This window comes from Gopherus evgoodei, chromosome 1 (genome assembly GCF_007399415.2).
Source record: "Gopherus evgoodei ecotype Sinaloan lineage chromosome 1, rGopEvg1_v1.p, whole genome shotgun sequence".
Taxonomy (NCBI): Eukaryota; Metazoa; Chordata; order Testudines; family Testudinidae; genus Gopherus; species Gopherus evgoodei.
The window spans coordinates 66367129-66391469 of record NC_044322.1 but is presented as its reverse complement, the minus strand read 5'-3'; the positions used below and the strand labels follow the sequence as shown (position 1 = coordinate 66391469).

The window sequence follows — 24341 nt, the reverse complement described above, 5'->3', positions numbered from 1 at the left end:
TAAAGATGAGAGTTACAGAAGAGTATCTCAATAATTGGCTCAGTAGTTGAAAAAAATAAGTCTAATTTTTTAAATGATTGAGGTAAAAAAAAAGATTTAAAAAAAATTAAAACCCCTACAAAGATAATAAAGAATGATGCGTTAATCTAGTGATATATCAGCAGCCCAAATCATGCTGCCATGTGGAATATATGCTGTAGGCAATTTCAGGGCTCTGCTTTTTTGAACTGAGTACACAATTAACAGAGATAATATGCTTTGCTTTTAGCGTAAGAAAAACATTTGCTACACTGCTGGACAACTGATAAAATAATCTAGTCAGAATGACATCATACATCCTGGCTTTTGGCAGTGGACAGAAAATTCAAGGGATTAGAAGGAAGCCTCCAAAAGACAAAGTGAGAAAAACCACTTGGCTGCCAGGGTAAAAAACCATCATAAAAAATGATTATATATTTTTTAAAGTTAAAATGTTTAAGTTAGAAAGAATTCTATATTCACACGCATAATCCAAAATTTGGTATGAAAATCCCCCAATGTGAGTTGCAGGCTGGAGTTTGGGCACGCAGTACATGGCTATGTGAATAAACAAGCTCTAGCTTTCACACGACTTAGGGTATTGACATAATTTCAAATATGTGCACATGATAGTGAAGATTTAAGACAGAGTGGAGGAAATAATGTGACAAAGCTAGTTAATATCTAGCTCTTAAAATGATAAACAAGGGAATTATTGCAAAAACAATTAAATGTTACAAATGCATACCACTGTTTGTATGGGGGTCCAAATATTTACAAAACTAAGAAAAAAGTTCAACTGTCCATGCAATGACTCAAAATTGAAGATTTTGTGAATACTTGTATGTGTTAGCTTGCAAGACAGTATCTCAACATTATGTGCAGATTTCAAAATTATAAATACATTTACATTTTAAAAGAAAATACATGCAAAAATTCCACCTTTACTTATGTGCTAAAATCTGAGTTCAGGATTCTGGGTCCACCTGCAAGAGCTGATGCACCTAAGGAGTGCAAGGATGTTCTCCTTTCAGGTGTTAACAACGTCATCAGCTGCTGCAGGAAGAACAGAAGGACAAGTCTGGTTGTGGCAATTTTTAAGTCAACATGTAATCTGACATACATCTAACTAAAAGGTTTTCAGCTGACATAAGAAGCAAAACACTGCACAATAAAACCCAAATAAACAAGATTTACTCATGTTTGCAGTACTTCTTTTCCCTCCTTGATGAAGCTCGCCCAATGACATGGCATTAGATAGTCCTTTTCGGGTCAAGACATCAAGCTTTGGTCCGCTCCTTTAATTGGGCTGAAACTTATGCTATAAAGCCAGAGTGATTCTCTCACTGAGGGCTCAACTTCACTCATCTCCTAGAACAATGATGATGAACCTCTATGGCATTTGATGCCATTTCTGTTGGCTGTGCCACAAATGGAGGTCTGAGCGTTGATAGAAGTAATGATCAGCAGTGGAGATTGCTGACGTAATCCAGCTGATGTCAGATGTCAAGAGAAGAAGGGCCAGAATGAGACAGATGACAGTAGACTGAACGGAAAGGAGGGAAAGACCAGGAAGAAATAATTGAAAGAGGGAAAATGTCAGGAGAGGAGACAGATTAGGTGAGAAAGGTAGAATAGGGAAGAGGAGTGAAAGCTAGAAGGGGAAAAGATTGAACACAAATGAAGCCCCTCTAAAGTCTGCATCCAATAACTAGCAAAATTTCACTTGTGGCCCTCCGATTCAAGAAGGTTCACCATCACTGTCATAGAGAGAAAAAGGAAAGGAGGCGTGCACTGAGGGAGCTCCATCAACAAAGGAACAGACACTGCTGCAACAGCTACAAACTTATGTTTTTGTTTCCTCTTCAGTTCCATTTCACCCACAATGCAAGATCTTTAAGAACAGAAATAAGGTAAAAAAGGGTAGAATAAGAAAAGGACAGAACTACCAGAACATCAGAGAAAAAAAGATGAACTCAGGGAGATTATGTTATAAGTACAGCAAGATGCCCATGAAATAACTTCATGAACCTTTTTGATTAACCAATTCCAGTACAAGAATTATTATTATTATTACTAGCTCTAGCGAAATGAGTTAATACTATATGACATCAAAGGCTTACAGTAAGATAACAGGAAAATCACTTCCAATAATTAACAGGCCTGATTCGAGTGATCATGAGCTGATTCAGTTCAAACTAGATGGAAGGATAAACAAATGTAGATCTGGGATTAGGGTTTTTGACTTCTCGAGGGCTAATTTTAAAGAGTTAAGGAAATTAGTTAGGGAAGTGGATTGGACGGAGGAATTAGTGGATTTAAATGCGGAGGAGGCCTGGAATTACTTTAAGTCGCAGCTGCGGAGACTGTTGGAAGCCTGCATCCCGAGAAAGGGGAAAAAAACCATGGGCAGGAGTTGTAGGCCAAACTGGATGAGCAAGCAACTCAGAGAGGGGATTAGACAAAAGCAGAAAGCTTACAGGGAGTGGAAGAAAGGCAGGATCAGTAAGGAAAGCTACCTTGGTGAGGTCAGAACATGTAGGGATAAAGTGAGGAAGGCTAAAAGCCGCATTGAACTGGACCTTGCAAAGGGAATCAAAACCAATAGTAAAAGGTTCTACAGCCACATAAATAAGAAGAAAACAAAGAAAGAAGAAGTGGGGCCGCTATGCACTGAGGATGGAATGGAGGTTAAGGATAACCTAGGCATGGCCCAACATCTAAACAAGTACTTTGCTTCAGTTTTTAATAAGACTAGTGAGGAACCTTGCGATGATGGAGGGATGATAAACGGGAATGTGGATATGGAAGTGGATATTACCGCAACTGAGGTAGAGGCCGTACTTGAACAGCTCGATGGGACGAAGTCGGAGGGCCCGGACAATCTCCATCCGAGGATATTAAAGGAACTGGCGCGTGAAATTGCGAGCCCATTAGAGAGAATTTTTAAGCAATCGATAAACTCGGGGGTTGTGCCGTATGACTGGAGGATTGCTAATGTAGTTCCTATTTTTAAGAAAGGGAATAAAAGTGATCCGGGTAATTATAGGCCTGTTAGCTTGACGTCTGTAGTATGCAAGGTCTTGGAAAAAATTTTAAGGGAGAAAGTAGTTAAGGACATAGAGGTCAATGGTAATTGGGACAAATTGCAACACGGATTTACTAAAGGTAGATCGTGTCAAACCAATCTGATCTCCTTCTTTGAGAAGGTGACGGATTACTTAGATAAAGGAAATGCGGTAGATATAATTTACCTAGATTTCAGTAAGGCGTTCGACACGGTTCCGCACGGGGAACTGTTAGTCAAATTGGAAAAGATGGGAATGAATATGAAAGTTGTAAGGTGGATAAGGAACTGGTTAAAGGGGAGACTCCATAGGGTCGTATTGAAAGGTGAATTGTCAAGCTGGAAGGAGGTCACTAGTGGAGTCCCTCAAGGATCGGTTTTGGGACCGATCTTATTTAACCTTTTTATTACTGACCTTGGCACAAAGAGCGGGAACGTGCTAATAAAGTTTGCGGATGACACAAAGCTGGGGGGTATTGCTAACACGGAGAAGGACAGGGATACTAGTCAGGAAGATCTGAACCACCTTGTAAACTGGAGTAATAGAAATAGGATGAAATACAATAGTGAAAAGTGCAAGGTTATGCATTTAGGAATTAATAATAAAAATTTTGGATATACGTTGGGGGCGCATCAGTTGGAAGCGACGGAGGAGGAGAAGGACCTTGGGGTACTGGTTGATAGCAGGATGACTATGAGTCGCCAATGTGATACGGCTGTTAAAAAAGCAAATGCGACTTTGGGATGCATCAGGCGGGGTATTTCCTGCAAGGATAAGGAGGTGTTAGTAACGTTATACAAGGCGTTGGTGAGACCCCATCTGGAATACTGTGTGCAGTTCTGGTGTCCCATGTTCAAGAAGGATGAATTCAAACTGGAACAGGTTCAGAGACGGGCTACAAGGATGATCCGAGGAATGGAAAAACTGCCTTATGAAAGGAGACTCAAAGAGCTTGGCTTGTTTAGCCTGGCCAAAAGAAGGCTGCGGGGGGATATGCTTGCTCTATATAAATATATCAGGGGGGTTAACGTTAGGGAGGGAGAGGAATTATTTAAGTTTAGTACTAATGTAGGCATGAGGACGAATGGGTATAAACTGGATATCAGGAAGTTTAGACTTGAAATTAGACGAAGGTTTCTAACCATTAGGGGAGTGAAGTTCTGGAACAGCCTTCCGAGGGAAGTAGTGGGGGCAAAAGACTTTCCTGGCTTTAAGACAAAGCTTGATAAGTATTTGGAGGGGATGTTATGATAGGATCGTTAATTTGGGCAATTGATCTTGGATTACCACCAGATAGGTCTGCTCAATGGTCTGCGGGGAGATGTTGGATGGAATGGGAACTGAGTTACTGCAGAGAATTCCTTCTTGGGTGCTGGCTGGTGACTCTTGCCCACATGCTCAGGGTTTAGCTGATCGCCATATTTGGGGTCGGGAAGGAATTTTCCTCCAGGGCGGATTGGCAGAGACCCTGGAGGTTTTTCGCCTTCCCCTGCAGCGTGGGGCACGGGTCGCTTGCTGGTGGTTTCTCTGCAGCTTGAGGTCTTCAAACCAATTTTGAGGATTTCAATAACTCGGTCCTGGGATAGGGGTTGTTATAAAATTGGATGGGTGGGGTTCTGTGGCCTGCCTTGTGCAGGAGGTCAGACTAGATGATCAGATTGGTCCCTTCTGACCTATGAGTCTATGATTCTAGAATAGGATTCAACCCTGTTGTTCTGCTCAGGTGGTTGGATTATGGTGTTGGTGGCTCACTGGTAATTCCATGGCAGATGGTATCTTACTGCTTGCATAAAGCCTGCTCCATCAGTTGCTCCGGCCGCTCCTATCCCAATATAAAGGGCATATTAGAACAAAAGTCTGCTATTGCTAGATCTACCTTCATGGGCATAAGGTTCACAAGGTCCACCATAGACTGGCCCACAGGGTCAGGGAGCTGTGACTGGCTCTATGATGCTCGTATGCAGAGGAGAATCTGTTATAATATTTCTGACTACTGTACTGTCAAAAAAAATCTGGCATTTTGCTGAATGATAATATGCCTCAGTTTACTATAATTTACCCCTAGTGCTATTATTTACAACATAATCTATAGCACTTCCTAAAACATTTTACAACTGATAGAGAAATGTATGTCAAGTATCAGAGGGGTAGCCGTGTTAGTCTGGATCTGTAAAAAGCAACAAACAGTCCTGTGGCACCTTATAGACTAACAGATGTATTGGAGTATAAGGTTTCATGTGTCTGATGAAGTGGGTATTCACCCACGAAAGTTTATGCTCCAATACATCTGTTAGTCTATAAGGTACCATAGGACTCTTTAGAGAAATGTATTGTTCCCTTGATAATCAGTTCCTATTGTTTAACTGGATTATTATTTATGGTACTTGAGTAGAGCTCATAAACACATTTTGAAAATGATACTCAGATCCATAGTTTTAGAAGTGAAGGAGCTGTTAGTCTTAAAAGTCCGGAGGGATAGCTCAGTGGTTTGAGCATTGGCCTGCTAAACCCAGGGTTGTGAACTCAATCCTTGAGAGGGCCATTTAGAGAACTGGAATTCAAAAAAAACCAAACCTGGGGATTTGTCCTGCTTTGAGCAAGGGATTGGACTAGATGATCTTCTGAGGTCCCTTCCAACTCTGATATTCTATGATTCTAAGACTATCCCCCACAAAAAGATTTAAGTACTCATTCTAACCCAATTCTGGCAGATTCAACAGTTACAAAATTATAGTAATTATATGCCCAAGTTTTCAGAGCCCAAGAGTTTAATTTGATTTCAGAAAGATGCAAGTTTAGTTTTTCTGCATAAGTGTTTAAAAAATAATGTAGCTTTGTGACTAATATCTTTAGTTTTTCAATGGCTGTGCATTTTAAATTATGTTAAAGCCTGAAACCTTGGTTAAGAGGTTTTTTTATATAACCCAAAAGAAATAAAATGAACACTAATTCTGAAAATCCTAATGGAGTTGCTGTCAGGTGTACCTTTGACAGGATGTAATTTCTGTGAAAAGAGATACACCAGACAATCTACAATTGCAGATAATGTGCATCTATACTGGTTAAAACACTTTTCTAACCTAAGAGGTAAATCATCTCTATGAAACTTTTCTTGCAGTCTATGCAATTTGAAAAGGGAAGAGATGTAGGATTTTTTTCCACATTTCTTTCATATACTGGTGGCTATCATCCTAAATTTGGAGAAAGGGGAAAATGTATTTATATTTTTCATCTATTCATGTTCTGAGAGTACTGGGTTGTCATATTTACTAGTATGTACCAAGCATACTTTCATAGGGCTCAAAACGAGATGCTGATTTCCATGAGACTTAAGACAGCTCAGTAAACCTCACAAGAGAGATTTAGTACTTTTCAACATTGTATCCCTTAGTCAGAAAGAGACCAATAAGTTACTTTCAGTTAGATTTCAATTAGTCTGTGCCTAAATCTGGTTTTCAAGATTTCAGGTCAGATTACTTCAAAAATCGCTAACATGCTGTCACGGCATACGTGTCATGTTTTCCAAGAAGTTGATCCTCGAGACAAGGTGTTTGCAGTAAGTTGTAAACAGATGCAATACCACTGAGTACTTCACACCCAGAAGACATTTCCTGCAGTTTGTGTTCTGTAACTTAGACTTAAGATATTAAAATATCCATATTCTGAATGTGTCTGAAACTGCTGCTGGCAGCTAAATATGTAAATAATCACCATATCCAGAATTGAGGAACACAAGAATTGATTAAGTTTCCTGCTGTCTGTTCATAGGGTAAGCTGCTGGTATGCTGTTCATTCTTATTTTGATTCTGTGGTATTCTGAATATTAAAAATATCATTAGTATACTTTGCTATTACTTTTAGTGCATATACATGAAAAAGCTGGAGATATTAGAACCAGATGTGGTCATAAGTCTTTAAAGTAGACATCAGAGGCCATTAATGACACAATGGCACAGGGAAATTTAGTATGAACTGTGAACTAACTTCTAACAATATATATAATAATACCTAACTCTTCTATAGCACTTTTCTCATCAGTAGATCTCAAGGGCTTTACAAAGAGATGGCAAAACTGAGACACAGGGGCGAGAAGTGACTTGTTCAAGGCTACCCAGCAAACTAGTGGCTGAAGCCAGGAATAGAACCTTGATCTCTTGAGTCCCGTGCATGGGCTATCCACTATACTACATTGCCAAGTTTTACACACTTTCCATAATTCCCAGGTGGAGTGTAAGTATCCAATACCCCACTGAGTACGATATGGATTCTCAAAGACGACTCACATGGAGTCCAACAATGAGGATAAATTGGAAGATTTGAATCATCTGACTCCATGTAAGTATTATATCCTGTTACTTATTAAAGCTGGGATGTCTGTAAATTTAAAGTATCAGAGGGGTAGCAGTGTTAGTCTGGATCTGTAAAAAGCAACAAAGAGTCCTGTGGCACTTAACAGATGAACAGATGTATTGGAGCATAACCTTTCGTAGGTGAATACCCACTTTGCCATAAGCATTGTGACAAAGTTCCTCCTCTACCTTTCTGGGTCCTGCACTTATTTGGCAGATTTGCTCACCTCAGTGATCTTCCCCATGGTCTGGGTCAACTTCTCCTGTGTCTGATCAGGAGTTGGGAGGTTTGGGGGGAACCCAGGCCCGCCCTCTACTCCGGGTTCCAGCCCAGGACCTTGTGGATTGCAGCTGTCTATAGTGCCTCCTGTAACAGCTGCATGACAGCTACAATTCCCTGGGCTACTTCCTCATGGCCTCCTCCAAACACCTTCTTTAACCTCACCACAGGACCTTCCTCCTGGGGTCTGATAACGCTTGTACTCCTTAGTCCTCCAGCAGTGCACCCTCTCACTCTCAGCTCCTTGCGCCTCTTGCTCCCAGCTCCTCACACGCACTTCCTCTCCCTTGGCTCCCCGCTCCCTGACTGGACTGAGCTCCTTTTTAAACCCAGGTGCCCTGATTAGCTTGCCTTGATTGGCTGCAGGTGTTCTAATCAGCCTGGTTGCCTTAATTGGTTCTAGCAGGTTCCTGATTACTCTAGTGCAGCCCCCGCTTTGGTCACTCAGGGAACAGAAAACTACTCATCCAGTGAGCAGTATATTTGCCCTCTACCAGACTCCTGTACCCCACTGGCCTGGGTCTGTCACATATCCCTCCCCCCTGCTCAACACCAAGGGGTTGGGCAGCTTGGGATGCCAGACAGTGCACACGTGACAAGCCATCGGTATTACCGTGATGGCTCCCTGCCCTGTGTTGCACATGGAACTGGAAAGGTTGGAGGGATAAAGACCACCTGGTCACCCATGTGTTCTTCTCCTTGTTCCGCTGCATCCATTGAAGAGGGGCATGGTCGGTCAAGAGGACAAATCTGCACCCAAGCAAGTAGTAGCGCAATGCTTCCATGTCCCATTTTACGGTGAGGCTCTCTCTCTCCACCACTGCATATTTTTGTTCCCTCGGAAGGAGTTTCTTACTGAGGTAGAGAATTGGGTGTTCCTCTTCCCCGACCATCTGTGATAGAACGGCCCCCAACCCTACTTCTGATGCATCTGTCTGCAGGATAAATTCCTTGGTGAAATCAGGGGCTATCAGTATGGGGTTACTGCAGAGGGCGGTCCGTAGGTCTGTGAATGCTTCCTCTGCTGCGTCTCCCCCATCTCACCAGATCAGGCCCACGGGCTTTCACTAGGTCTGTCAGGGGGCTTGCCCTTGTGGCAAAGTGGGGGATAAATCGTCAGTAATACCCCACTACATCTAGGAATGCCCGGACTAGTTTCTTGTGACGTGGTCGGGGCCAATTTTGGATGGACTCCAACTTGTTCACTGGAGTTTTACCAGACCTTTCCCACAATGTAGCCAAGATATTTGGCCTCTGTAAACCCTACAGCACACTTGGCAGGGTTTGCTGTAAGGCCAGCTAGCCTTAAGGTATCAAGGACTGCCTCCACCTTCTCTAGGTGGGTTTCGCAGTCTGGGGTATGAATGACCACATTGTCCAAGTAGGCAGCAGCATAACTGTTATGCGGGCATAATAGCTTGTCCATGAAGCGCTGGAAAGTAGCTGGGGCCACATGGAGTCCAAAAGGGAGGACCCTCTGGTGTAGGGAGCGCAGTCTTTTCCTTTGTGTCTTCTGCAAGGGGAATCTGCCAGTAACTTCTTTGTCAAGTCTAGGGTAGTCAAGTACCGGGCATTCCCCAGACGGTCCACTAGCTCATCTATGTGAGGTATGGGGTACGTGTCGAACTGGGATACTTCGTTTAGTTGCCGGAAGTCGTTGCAAAACCTTGTGGTGCCATCAGGTTTGGGCACCAGCACGAGTGGGCTGGATCACTGACTGTGAGATTCTTCGATGATCCTCAACTCCAGCATTTTTTTACTTCTCTTTTATTTCCTCCCTTTTGGCCGCTGGCACCCGATAGGGTCTCATTGTTATTCTGGCCCCAGGATTCGTGACGATGTGGTGATGTGTCTCGGTTTTTCTACCCGGTTTTGTCGAAAGCACATCTTGGTTCCGGAAGATCATCTCAAATACCTCATTCTTCTGGTCTGGTGTTAAATCGGGAGATACTCTCACCTGTTTGGAAGGTTTGTTTTCCTGGGTTAGGTCTTTTTGGATGGTTATGCATGCCTCTTGTGCATGCCAGGGTTTCAGAAGATTAATGTGATAAATCTGTTTTTGTTTTCGGCATCCTGGCTGCGGCACCTTGTAGGCTACTTCCCCCACAGGTTCAACCACCTCATAGGGCCCCTGCCATTGGGCCAGAAGCTTGCTTTCTGTTGTGGATACCAACACCATCACTTGATCCCCTGGTTGGAACTGTTGGACTTTTGCCTGGCGATTGTAATGGGTTCTCTGGGCCTCCTATGCCTTTTCTAAATGTTCCCGTACAATAGGGGTGACCCAGGCTATCCGGTCTCACATCTGTATTACATGTTCTATTATATTTCTCCCCTCATTGGGTTCCTCTTCCCATATCTCTTTGTCGATATCTAGTATGCCACGAGGGTGACGCCCGTATAATAACTCGAATGGGGAAAATCCAGTTGAGGCCTGAGGTACCTCCCGGATCGCGAACATAAGGTAGGGCAGTAGGGTGTCCCAATCCTTCCCTTCCCGACTTACCACCTTCCTTATTATAGCCTTGAGGATTCGGTTAAATCTTTCTACCAACCCATCAGTCTGCGGATGGTAGACTGAAGTTCTCAGGGTATGTATATGGAGCAGCCTACACAGGTCCTTCATTAGCTTTGACATAAATGGGGTTGCTTGCTCTGTTAATATCTCCTTTGGTAGCCCCACTCGGGCAAAGATCCCCACCAGCTCTTTGGCTATCGTTTTAGAGGCTGTGTTCTGCAGGGGGACGGCTTCTGGGTAGCAAGTACCATAGTCCAAAACAACAAATATATATGAGTGGCCCCGACCCCATCTTCTCCAGGGGTCCCACTAGGTCCATGGCTATTCTCTCAAAGGAGACATCTATGAGGGGAAGGGGTACTAAAGGTGTCCTCAGGTGGGGACGGGGACTGTGCAGCTGACACTCCGACCAGGACACACAGTACCTGCACACTTCTTTGTGTACTCCGGGCCAGAAGAACCATTGTAGGACTCATGCCAGGGTCTTCTCTATCGCCAAGTGCCCCCAAAAAAGATGACTATGAGCAAGACTTAATACAGCGTTCTGGTGTTTTTGAGGTACTAGGATCTGCTGTACCTTCTGCCCCTGTACTGGTGCAACCCGGTATAAGAGATTCTTCTTCATTATTAAGTAGGGTCCTGGTCCCTGGGTTTTCCCTTCCATGGGGACTCCATCTATTTCAGTCATCTCCTTGCTAATGTTGTCGTACCTTGGGTCTTCAGCCTGGTCCAGTCCAAAATGTCCTCTTCCGGGATTAATCTGCCCAAGATCTAGGGGGCCAGTCTCTGTTGCCTCTACTGGTTCAGCTCCCTCCCCTCTCTACCAGTGCAACAACCTCATCATAGGTGGAGGGTTCGTTCTGGCTTACCTAAGCATGAAGGTCTGGTGGTAGCCCCCTCATGTATTGGTCGATGACCAGAACCTCTAGTATCTCTTCCGGACTCTGGGACTCCGTTCGCAACCACTTTCGTGCAAAATGGATGCGGTCCTACAATTGGGACTGCGGGATTTTGTTTTCCTGGTACCTCCACTCATGATACAGCTGGGCCCACACTGCGGCCGTTACCCCAGATGTGGCCAGGATCTCTGCTTTCAGCTGGGGGTAGTCTGCTGTAGCCTCTTCAGGCACATCATAGTGGGCTTCTGGGCCTCCTCACAGAGGAATGGGGCAAGGATGCCAGACCACTGATCTCGAAGCTAGGCCTCCTGTAGGGCTGTCCTCTCAAAGGCCAGAAAGTATGCCTCTACATCATCCTCCTGCATCATTTTCTGCAGTCAATGGCTGGCCCGCATGATCTGCGTCCCATCATGGCCACGGTTCAGCTCTGTAAGGCTCTTTACCTGGTTTACCAGTTTCCGCAACATAGCTCGGTCTTGAGAAGCCTAGTCCATCAACAGGCGATTAGTCTCTTGCTGCAGCCACAGCTGCCCGGACACAGGTAGCCTCCTGCTGGGACGCCATAGCTTGTATCAATGTCCGCACTAAGTCATCCATTGTGGCGAAAAAAATAAACCCTCTACTTTTTTTTTTAAATCACCCTCCTTCTTACGCCGCACTGTACACACCAAATCCCATTCCTGCCACCAGTTGTGACTAAGTTCCTCCTCTTCCTTCGTGGGTTCTGTGCTTATTTGGAAGATTTGCTCACCTCAGTGATCCTCCCCACAATCTGGGTCAACTTCTCCTGTGTCTGATCAGGAGTTGGGAGATTTGGGGGGAACCCAGGCCCGCCCTCTACTCCGGGTTCCAGCCCAGGGCCTTGTGGATTGCAGCTATCTATAGTGCCTCCTGTAACAGCTGCATGACAGCTACAACTCTTAGATGTGCCATATCAGTAGTGAGGTATTTAACCAGAAGGGTAATATTTTGACTTTTAGAGTCCGATTGAGATAGCATTTAACTCAGTGGTTCTTTTTAAATTTTATTTTTTCTGAATTACCTATGCAAATTCCCTAAAGAGATAAGGAAATAATTATCTGTCAAATTGTAAATTGGCTTAAATCACTTGTTCAAGAATGAACATAGTTATTTGTTCCATTTCTTTTTTCATTTCTTAGTTGTCTTAGATCTACACAAGGGATTTTGTTCTGTATTTGAACAGCAACTAGCACAATGGTGTACTGGTCCATGACTAGGGAAATGGGCTCTCTGGTAATACATAATAATAATAGTACATATAATATAAAATGCATTGATGGAGATTATCTAAGAACCTAGTTCCAAGACTTCAGTTTACAGGGGTGTCAATCTGGCACTTTTTAAGACCTACCGATTCACTTATAGACTTTGACATTAAAAAGGCAAACATTTGCCAACAGTCACTCCACAAGAGTATCTGAGATACCACAAGCCAAATCTTATTTCTGAATATTAGGAAATACTGTGATATCTCCAATGCCAAAATGTGATAACTACTGTCAACTGTTAACTTTTTAATACCAACTATTGTATTTTTATTTTTTTTTGGTAAACAAAGAACATCCTAGATTATATAACTATTCAAATAAAACCCAGTATAAAGACAAAGGAAGATTTTTCCCGTAATTCCAGTTTGTTGAAAAACTTCAGAATTTCTCATATTGAAACTATGTTTTGATTAACTTTATTAACTTTAGTACTGGCTACAAAGGAAAAGACACTAAGTTAGTTTGTGTAATACCTAACTGGGTCTCAAAACTATAAGAAAATATAGTTGTGCTAAATATTTTGGCAACTGAAATGCAAAAACCATTTTTTAATTGTTTGATATAATCTGATCTAAATTTTACAATTCTCTCCGCATTCACTCACTTCAAAACTTGAGGTTAAAAATGAAAATTGGCCTCTCCCATCTCAGCTCCCTTGTTAATGCCACTTGTCTCTCATCAACAATAAAAAATATTACCTCACCCACCTTGTCTCTCTAGTATCCTGGGACTGATATAACAACACTGCATATTTGGGAAGCACACACATGCAAAATTAGCCATATGTATTCATCGCATTATGCAACACAACAGATCAGAGCCAGAAGAAGAATTAAGTGAAGTAGTTAGCTGTTCCCTAAATTTGCCTAACAGCATGCTTAAATACGGCAATTCTTATAGTGTAAACATTACTTTTGTGTAAGGCTCAATAAGACAAATACCTCTCCAATACAAGTTTTGAAAATATGGGTATACCATTTTCACATAAAAGCAGATTAATTTGCAGGAAATATTATAGATCTCATAAGTTTCCTGAGTAGCACTGATTGTTAAACTATCACTGTTCTCCTATAGCTGTAAAAACAAATGTTCAAACTCAGAAGCCTACTACCAGTTAACTCTCCAAACTGTAAATGCCTGTAAATGCCTCTCCAAACATTTTATGCTCTGAGAGGCCTGAAAGACTTATTTTTTTTAGGAAGTGGAAGGTGGAAAAATAGTCTCTTTTAAAATTAAAAAAAAATTTAAGGACTGTACCAAAAAATTATTCTGTCCTCAACATGAGAAAATCATCTTACTGGGTACCTAAACTGTTGACTTTGATTAGTTTCAGTTAAATAATATCTGAAAGGTTAAAAGAGTGGGAGTTTATCCTTTAGCTGGTAAAGGTGTTTAACACTTCTGAGCAACTACAAAATGAGGAAAGGGATGTGATCTGCAGTAACAAGTAGTGATATTACACAGTTTAGATGAATGAGAAATGCCTGAGTGTAAAATTGGGAAATGGCCTACAATGGTCTTCTTGACAAGCATTTGCCAACCTTGAGTCAGAGAGAAACATGTAGAATTGTATAGCTTACGTGTACCAAGATGAGAAATCTTCACTGACTCCTACTCCAGGTGAACCTCAAGAGCTGCTTTCCATAACGCTTCAGTCTGTGGTGTGGTATGGTATGGTATGTCTACTCTGCAGCTGAGAGTGTGCTTCCCAGCGTGGGTAGAAAAACACACACTAGTTCTTTTTAAGCTAGCACACTAAAAATAGCAATGTAGCCATCTCTTGGTTACACTGCATACAAACCTAGTCCAAGCCATCTCTTGGTTACACTGCTATTTTTTAAGCATGCTAATGCAAGCAGAGCTAGCACATATGTCTACCTCAGCTGGAAAGCATGCTCCCATCTTTCATGTAGATATACCCTAAGTTGTGTCTGTTGGAAAATAATGGAGGAAAGGAAAACACACTCTCAGAAGTATAGGAAACCACTCAAAGGAGAGGACTTCTTATTTAAAAGGAACAGATGACCAACACATGAATGACGTCCTTTGGAAGAAGTAACTGGCATCGAAGACTCCTTGTTGTTTTCTTTCGGTCAAAGAGTTCCTTCACAAGAAGGGGAAAAGAATCAAGAAACTCAGAGACCCATAGCAAAGTCTTGTTTTAGTTTAACTGAAGTGAGAAAGGAAATTAAACCATCATAATGGGAAAATGGGATTTTGAAGGCACATATCCACAAAAAACCCAAACCTAGAGTTTTCATGGGAGTAGAGAGACCATGACCATGAGACCCTTTATTGGAGACAGAGCCTGCAATGGTAGCTTTCCAGATGAAAATGATGTGAGAGTGCTGGGGGAGGTGTGTGGGGGGGGGTGGTGGGGGGGAGAGAGGTAGTAGAAAATCCTGCATAAGGGAATCCTCAGTCATTCATTCAATACATAGTGAATCCAACTATCAACCTGGAGGTTTTCCTGATGGTGAAAGAGCAAAAGAGCCAAAGTTCTTGAAGCCTATCTGAAGCAGATATAAAAAGAAGAATTTTGCATTTCTAATGGATGCAGCTAGACATGGGTAGTTCTCCTAAGGCAATCTTGGAATTATTATATTATATTGTTAGGGGTCCTCAAACTTTTTTTGCTGGGAACCTCTTTGAAAATATTTCAGACTGTGAAGACCCACCTCCATATCACGCCACCCTTACTTCTGCACTGCTGCTGGCGGCAGCTCTGCCTTCAGAGCTGGGCACCTGGCCAGCAGCCATCACTCTCATGACTCCCCTATAACAGTTCTGTGACCCTCTTTTGGGTCAGGACCACCAGTTTGAGAAACACTACGTTAGAAGAACCTCACTTGGCTGTCTCATTTTTAGGAGGCTAGACAAACAAGGTGATAAGCAAGAAGTCATCAGTAGTTAGATATAAGAATAACAATAAAGTTGTCTCAATCATTCATTTTGCCTACCTAAATATTCATAACAGGCAGGCTTGCTATCTAAATGTAAGCTGTGAAAGCAGTGTGGTGTGATGCTAAGGTATTAGATACATTAGCACACAAAGAGAAAACCAGATCCTTCAAGGAATCCATAGTTGCTATAAATCAAGATCTTGGGGGAGGGAGAGGAGAGGGGGGTGTCGGAGAACATGTTGAGTTGCCCTGATTCCCAGAAAGACTGATTTTCAGAACCTGCAGCTAAAGTTTTCTCCAGACAAGACAGAACTGCATGATTGAGTATAGGTAGAAGAGGCAGCTGAAAGCCCTGACCGGTGCATTACTCCAACCAAGGAACGTTGCTGGAGAAGGGCCCTAAGTTTTTTTTTCACTTATCCAGCACTAGAAAGTGTTGTGGGAGAGGGCCAAAGATACAGCCTGCTTTAAGAAAGGGTCAGAACTTTTAAAGTGCCTACAGGTCTGTGAGGAAGGAGACAGAAAGCTAGAAGGAAGACCACCTGGAATTAAGATTGCTGCCCTGCCCCAAAAGAAGTACTTATGCTAGCAAGAATAATGCAGCTGGAGCCTTAGACTCCTTTCTCTTTTCCTTTCCCTTCTGCAAGCTCCCCACATTGGACAGAATAAAACAGGAAATTACGTGATGAATGGATACCATGCCTCACAAAGCAACAGAGTGTTTAGAAAGCATCATTATACTTATCTTGACTGACAGTTCTTTACCTCCTTGCTTCATGGTGAGGAGACACATACTGCTCTCCATACAGAATTGTACAGTGGGATTCAGGAAGAAGACACTAACAACAAACAAACTATAGACTTTATTTTATAATCACTATTATTTAAGGAAAGAGGTATGTAGAAAAGTTCCCATGAAACTAATCCTAGTTGGACTCTAGAAGGACCAGAATGAGATTACCATGTGTGGAGGTAGGGGAAGACATAGTGTTGCCTTTCTTTACATAACAGAAAAAAGCAGTTATAACCACAAGCTAAAACTCTATCTGTAGAGCCAGGAGCAAACTCTACCAGATTATTACCTAGGGATGACAGGAAGGAAAAGGAGAATATAAATAAATGATCTTCAAAGTGAAGTGACCAAGTAAACACTTATGATAGCAAGAAAACAAAACAGTAATTAATAAGAAAAAATAATCCTAAAACTTAGAGGAAAAAATTAACACTTTAGGTTTAAAGTATTATCTTCACTTTATTTTATTTTTCCACATAACAGACTATTAATTTAGTCATGAAGCCCCTTAACATTTCATGCTTTTCAGTTTGCTAGTATAACTTTACATCTTTTAATAGAAAAACAAGCAATTGTTATTTCTACAAAGGCTTTTTTTGGTGTGTTTTTTGTCAGGAATATAACATTTGCATTAAGTGATCACTGCTACATTTAGAGAAACACCAGGGTACATTTTCAAAACCTTGTGCAGGGGATGAACACTAAGAGAATTCTTAAATAATGTAAAGTAAATATAATTTTTTTTATTAAAAACAGTCAGATTGCAGGGCTTTTATACATATATTACAAGAACTAAGCAAAACTATAAAGATTTATTATTTTTGCATGACAAGTACAATGAAAGTTGTTAATGTTTAAAAAACACTCAGTAGCCCTTTTATTTACCTTGTGTAATCTATCAGAGTTAGATCTGTAACATTTGGTATACTAATGCCAATAGTTTGATAGCAATCAGTATGTTAGCTGTCAGAGAGGTTTTTTAAAAGAAACATACCAGGATCCAAAGAAAATGAGATAATGGAAGACGCTACAATAGGACTATCACTCTGCAGCAATAGATTTCCACATGTAATGTATAGCTCTAGGAACCTTCAGATCATCTTGCATTAACTTCCTCAGATGAGGCGGAAATTAAAGAGGATCCCAGAAATATCAGGCAGGTGGGATCTAGTCTACATCCCAGCAAAGAGAGAAGTTTCTTTCACTAAAGCAGTCCAGTCCTAAATCTATAATGCCAATGAAAAATCTTTTTCTCATTGATAACACCAAGAATCACCACACTTCTACAATAAGCAGTTTGATAGTTATGCTAATGGGGAAAGCAGGGTATCAGCAACTTTTGGGTGGCCATACAGGAAATCAGCCAAAAGAAACAGAACACAGTGGTTAAACTGGATTTTCATATGCCTTAAGTTCAGTGGTTTCTACTTTGCTGCTGACTGACCTAACATTTTTGCATCCTCCTCCTGCAGATAAGTACTTTTTCTATTTCGATGTATGTTGAGAAATTTTGGGTGTGATTCAGTTTCTAAGCACCAAACAAGTGTTTTGGAAAAAACAGTGACAAGGAATCTGAAAAAATAGATAGAATATGCCTTGCGGTCTTATTGTAGCATAGACTATAGAATCAAATCATTAAAGCTCCTCCTATCAGCATTGACTCTTGCTTCAAAGGATGCTTTTAAATACAATGTGGGGAATCAAGCAGTATTACAGAACCAGAGTTGAAGTATGGCACAAAGAAGATGCCTGTATGTAACACATAACAGCACATCTTCAATACAGATTATCAAGTATTATGTGGAAAGACTAGAGTAAAAAACAGAGAATCCCTCTAACATAGCCACTCTAGTTGACAATAGAAAATGGTTGAAGAAAAGGAATCCCTGCAGTCAATTTGGAGAAGGCAATACGCTGGATCATATTAGCCAAGTCTTAGATCTTATGCTGAAACACAAGGCATTAGAACTTTACTTTGCATTGCTGTAAATGTTGCCTAAGTCACTCTTACATTGGTTAACGTATGAAACCTGAGAGAGAGAGAGAGAAATCACTAAAAATAACATAAGACATCTACTAGCATTAGAACAAGATTCCAGTAAGTGCTGAGAAGTTGAAGAGGCATGTATTTAAAATGACAATTAGATCTAGCAACAGGACACAAAAGTAAAGCACAAAGTGCAAATAGCTTTCTTGTGCAAGAAACTCAGAGCTGCAAGGATATCTGAGCAGCAAGACAGTGAAATCTCAGGGTTTCTCCATAAGCACTTTGAGACCAACTATCAGCTTGTGGTGATACTCAAAGAGAGAAGATGGGAGAAGGAACGAGGTACTAACAAGTGAAAGATTTTGAAACGTCAAGAGTTGTGAAACAACTGTGTCCCAAGCGGCGGTAAGCAGCAGTTCGACCAGTGGAAATAAGATATTGAGACTTCATAGGAATATTAATGTAGAAACTAGAAAAAGTTTCATATTCCTGTAGAGCTGCCAAACAAAACAAAAACAAAAAACTCCACAAGGGAGGTCCACAGAAGGAGAGGTAACAACTCACAGTGAAAGACAGCTTGCAGTGAATACTGGGTGACTGTTCTGTCTCCAGGATACTAACATGCCTATTAGGAAGTGTCTAGGAAGTAAGGACCATTAAAAACTAATGAGAGTTAAGATCCCTTGGGGTGACAGACACCCCAAATAATAAGAAAAGAAATCAGTTACATAGGTAGTGAAGAATAACTTTTGTACATCTATTCAGAGAATAAATAAGAACCTCAGTACAAATGGCTCTTTGCTCCTTTTTTCTCTCTCTTCTTTTTTTTTTAACCTAAATGTAGCATTGTATATTTCCCAAAGCCTTGTACAAATTAGATGCTATAAGGCCAACACGTTCTAAGCAAATCTCTGTAATCACAGTTTTGGGATGATATTTGGCAAAGAAGAAATAAATGAAACAAAAAACAAAAAAAGAAAAATCATGATACAAACAAATCTGTACTTTTTTACCTATACATATACACATAATAAAAACGTTTGGAATATATTTGTAAGGCTCTTTTCCTAATCTTTACATGTAATAAAACACAACAGCCATGTTAGTGAATCAGAAATCTTATTTTGACAATCACTTGGTATTCCATATATAGGAGTAAACACAAACTTGAGAGAGAATAAAATATACATAAAATACCCATTTTGCATATACAAATCACTGTTTCTCTAACAAGTAAATAATGTTATTCATTTTCAAAACAATACAATTTAATTTTATTATACATGAAAAATAATACCACAGGATTCTTTTCTATTATCTAGGGGTGTTTACTTAAATAACTAAGGCAGATCTGTTCAGTTTTAAAATATTCTTCTACACCGTGCTTTTACATTTACACCCTTTGCAGGACTCATCTGTCTAAAGCTACACATTTTACACAAATAATGTAGCTTATATCTTTGTATACAATTTGTTATCACATACCCATGCCTCTGCGTGAATGGGCCTGATGTTGCTTAGTAACACCTCTTCATAGTTTCCATAATCACAGAATTTAACAACTGCAGTTGTTCCAGAAGAATGAAGAGCTTCAATTTCTGCCCGGTAAAACTTAAAGAGAAATTTCAAAAGGTCTTAAAACACTGGATTAAATATTGCAAGAAAAATCAATAACATTTTAAAAGATTCTATTTTTAACAATGTATGAAATTTTTCAAAATATGTTTGTACCAAATATGCATATATTAGAAACTCATGTCAGTTTAAAACCAAATGCAAATTTACATGTCCATCATTACCTGGACATTTTTACACAATGGAAAAAAAAGATAGTGAGTGAAAAGTGCTAAGATTTAGCAATTCATTTTGAAGTTTTACTCAGAACACAGTCAGGTTATTACAAAAAATGTGAGAGCATTTCTAGACCTAAGTGATTTAAGATTTAAAATGCAGAGACAGAAAAGTGGCATCAAGATGACAACTATTTTACCTTTCTAGAAGGATTTAGAGAAGGAGAGAAGGGATTCACTTTTCTAACTCTAACAAAGCAAGAAGTTTGGATAAATACGCTTTTATTTCATTTATGAAAGGATCTTAAAGGGGATTTAGAGCAGCGGTGAGCCAAACTAACCTCAGCCTTCTCCCAAACAGAACTAAGATGAAATACGTTCAAATCAGTTCACTTAAATTAATCCTCCCTATCAAGCGTCTTACCTTCAGATAACCTCCAGACTGAAACAAATCTTTGGAGGATATCCTATAACTCTTTATAGAGTTGAACATGAAGAAATCATTGTTTTCTATAGTAATTACAATCACCACTGCACTTGACTACCTGGCTACAGGATCTTTCCAAACAACTACTGGAGACAGCACAGGCAGACACCAGTTCAGAACTATCTGCTGCATCAATACATTTCTTGTAGCTAATTTTCACCAACACACACTACATCAGTAACAAGCAATGAATTAACATTCTTGCTTAGTACATTTTGCGAATTCCTGACTATCCACAACCCAGCAATTCAAGCATCAAACAATGATTAAATTATTTTTCTCAAAAAATTCCATCCATAATCAGTGTACATGATGCATATGTACCAGTTCTGAATATGCACACATACTTGAAACATGCAACCCCCTATATTAACCTGTCTTCATGACTGAAAACATTTGTGTATGAACATCTGACCATTTGTCTGAGTCATATAAGCCACGGAGGCGGATTAAAAATAAAAAACCTTAGTTGCTCCTTTATTTAAAAGGAAAAAATTCACATTGTAAAGGTCTCCAAAACTGTCCTGGCCACTTCCCACTCTGAACATTTATACAACGGAATGACTGCTTAAAAGTATTAAAATAATACAAATCACACCTGATAAAAAAATTAGACACATGAAATCATTAGAAATATTAGCTGTTAAATGAACAATGAAAAAACTACATTAAAAAACACATACAAAAATGTAGTTTTTCTTTTCAGAGTATCCAAAACTTGTGAGAGGGGGAGATTAAAAAACCAAAAAAGATGGATGGCAATAGCTCTTGAGATTAACAATTGGGGAAAAAATAGTAAAATGGCTGTAACAATGAGAAAAGAAAAGAAAATTTCTTCTCATGATAATTAGTAGGCATTGGAAATGTTAAAAAGTTCAAATGAAACAAGGGAATATTTATACTTTTAAACTCAAGACAACAAAACTGTTGGCTTTTTAACATGGACACAAATAATTAACCCATTCAAGAAATATTTCAGTCAATAAACAATCTCCTGATGATGTAAAAAACTCAAACAGTAGGGAGAATCTTCATAAAGTTTTCCCCCCAAGATGATGGGCATCATGGGAGGTGCACCCTTTCCCCTGATCAATGTGATCGTCACCTATATCAAGAAGGGATGCAGGCTGCTGCTCCTAGTACCAAAAATGTCATATGATGACCATAAAGATCACTCTGGACAGCAAGGAATTCAGTTTCCCTTCCCTGAGACTTAGTATACCATTTACCTTGAGTGTATAGCCCTAGGAAACAAGATACTAGCTCAAGAAAGAAATTACACACACATACACACACACACGCCCACACACACAAAATCTCTCTCTGTGGCAGCACATTAAAGCCACCATCCCTTTTGTTTTTAAAGATACAATTTACAGTATTTCCTACTTGACTGGGGCATACCTTGTTGTCTTCCCAGTAAAGAGCAAAACATTCATCCCTTGGCCTCCAGCTTTTACCATACTCCACAGGAACAGATGGTTCCAATATTTTTTCTGGTTTGATGGGCCCAGATCTCCTTTTGGGACCAGCGTTATAATACAACATTTTGTCTTCAAATGGTGGAGCAACATTGAGTCCTGGTGATTTAAGAGGTCCTACTCGTCTTCCTTTCTGTGGATATTCAGTATCTCCATTTGATAAAGCATTAAAATTATCAGTTCTAATAGGATTCTGGTAGTCACTATTCATACCAAAATGTTGCTCATTTTTTAAACTGAAAGTTTCATTACTTATTGTTCGTGTTTTCCTGTCATAAAAATTGTCAGGATTATATATTTGGTTTTCCTTTTTTCCTCGTTTCTGATTATCATCATCTATGGTATCTTGAACACTGGAATTCTCTCTCAATTCCATGAATGCAGCCCCTTTTCCATGTCTGTTTTGCATAGCATTATCCCTCTTTTTAAAAGAAACATCACTCTGGTAAGTGGCTGAGGGATAACCAATATTCTTTAGCCTATCGTTCCTTGGATAAGGTCTATCACACTTATTTTTATCCTCAGTCCATTGCTCTGGTCCTAAAGAGCTGTGTTTTTCAGGACCCCTGTTTCTTGATAAGCCACTACCTTCCAAAATCTGTCTTGAATTCTGAATGTCCCTTTGAAAACGAGGAGGTTTCTCATTTCTTGGCTGTCTAGTATCATTTCGAGGAAGATGTCTTGGATAGTTGTAATCTTTTATGCCATTCTGCTCTATATTGAGCACTCTGTGTTGTACTTGATGCTGTGGATGAGACTGTGATTTTGGTTCTACAAAGAAAAAGAACACAGTGTTTCAATTACTGGTACAATTAATTTGTGGCACAAACAATTTACTTCACATACAAAGAATGAGTTTTAAGAAATAACATGTCAGACACCGAAAGATACAGCAGTTCTATGATTAGTTTACAAAAACAAGTGGCGTTCACCCATGTGGTGTGGCAATGGAATAGTACACCATGTTTAACAAGGACATAACTAGGTTTGAACTTGAGATTATCATTCCCAAAGCCAGTGGGAAATATGTACCATACTCTGTGGTACTTCCATCAAAACACCTATTCACATGAAAGTGTGAGTAAGAGATCTGCAGGAAGCTACTTATTTTTCCCCAAAGGCAACTTGCTTGAACAACTGCCACTGTAAGGAGGGGAGGAAATAAAGATTCTAGCATGGAGAAAAGGAAGGGGACAACTCAAAGAAAAAAAAAGATTTCTAATTTAAATTAAGGCTTCCAAATTCAGAGCAAGATGTAGATGATCTCAGACATACTCTAGATAAAACAAGGTGAGTTTGAGAACATAAGAATGGCCATGCTGGGTCAGATCAAAGGTCCATCTAGCCCAATATCCTGTCTTCCAACAGTGGCCAATGCCAAGTGCCCCAGAGGGAATGAACAGAACAGGTAATCATCAAGTGATCCATTCCCTGTCACTCATTCCCAGCTTCCGGTAAAAAAAAAAAGGCTAGGGACACCATCTTCTCTTAAGGGGTAGCTGTGTTAAGTCTGGATCTGTAAAAGCAGCAAAGAATCCTGTGGCACCTTATAGACTAACAGACGTTTTGGAGCATGAACTTTCGTGGGTGAATACCCACTTCGTCAGATGCATCTTCTCTTAACCACTTCTCTTTGGCAGCAAATGGGCCTACAGGTAGATTATATGAAAATGGATAGTAGCTAAACCTTTAAATGAGACATACCAGAGAGACCTTCTTATGAAAATGTCAGTGAGCTAATTAGAAAGTTTACAAGCCTCAGAGACTACGAGGTAATACTAAAGCTTTTATCTGCGTATGCCCTCTTTTCAATATTTCATCTTGTCTTTTCCCTGCCCCTAATTCACAAACATGGCAGGAAGATTCCAACAAGACAGCAATACCGTTCCTGGGTCACTTTTGCTGGAAAACATTTGAAAATAAGATGCATTTAGTGCTTTCAGTATGTTTTTAATAGTGATCTTTCATGTTGGCTTTACATTTGCAAAAATATTCTTAAATGTTATTCCAATATTACATAGAACAGAATAAATTGGGAAATAGCAATGAAATTACGTGAGAAAAATATTTATAAACAAACACGTACAAATAAGGAAAGAGCCATACAAATAAAAAAAAAAAAAGTAAAATGACATTACCAGAGAAGTGCCAAAATAGACCTTTAGTCAGCAAGAGAAGTAAGCATGTCAATGACCCCACTAACTTCAGAGGGACTACTCATGTGTTTAAAGTTATCACATGCTTATTACCTTGCTGAATCAAGTCTATACCAAGTACTAGCAGGTAATAGCTGAGAATTATAATTGTAAGTCAAATTACACAGAACACTACAAAAACACATTGTGTAAGTAAATGTATTATCCTTCAGGGTAACCTGTTTCTTTTCTGGCCAATTATTTAGTGATATTAATCACAATTCACTGCACATGTCCCTGCAGAAAATGATCAAAAGGAGCAAACTGAGTATAAAAATTTGGAA

General features: G+C 40.1%; 1 protein-coding gene across 3 annotated transcripts in view; it reads right to left on the bottom strand.

Annotated features, from left to right (window-relative positions):
* Positions 1-24341, bottom strand: part of TDRD3 (tudor domain containing 3) — a 274263-nt gene that overhangs the window by 41296 nt on the left and 208626 nt on the right. For all 3 annotated transcript variants that reach the window (XR_004000894.1, XM_030566233.1, XM_030566247.1), the window contains 2 exons: positions 21786-22633; positions 19590-19715 (listed from right to left, as the gene is read on the bottom strand). Coding sequence is in view for 2 of the 3 variants with exons in the window: in XM_030566233.1 (XP_030422093.1) it covers positions 19590-19715; positions 21786-22633 (974 nt within the window). In the remaining variant the exon portion in view is untranslated. The remainder of the gene's footprint in view (positions 1-19589; positions 19716-21785; positions 22634-24341) is intronic.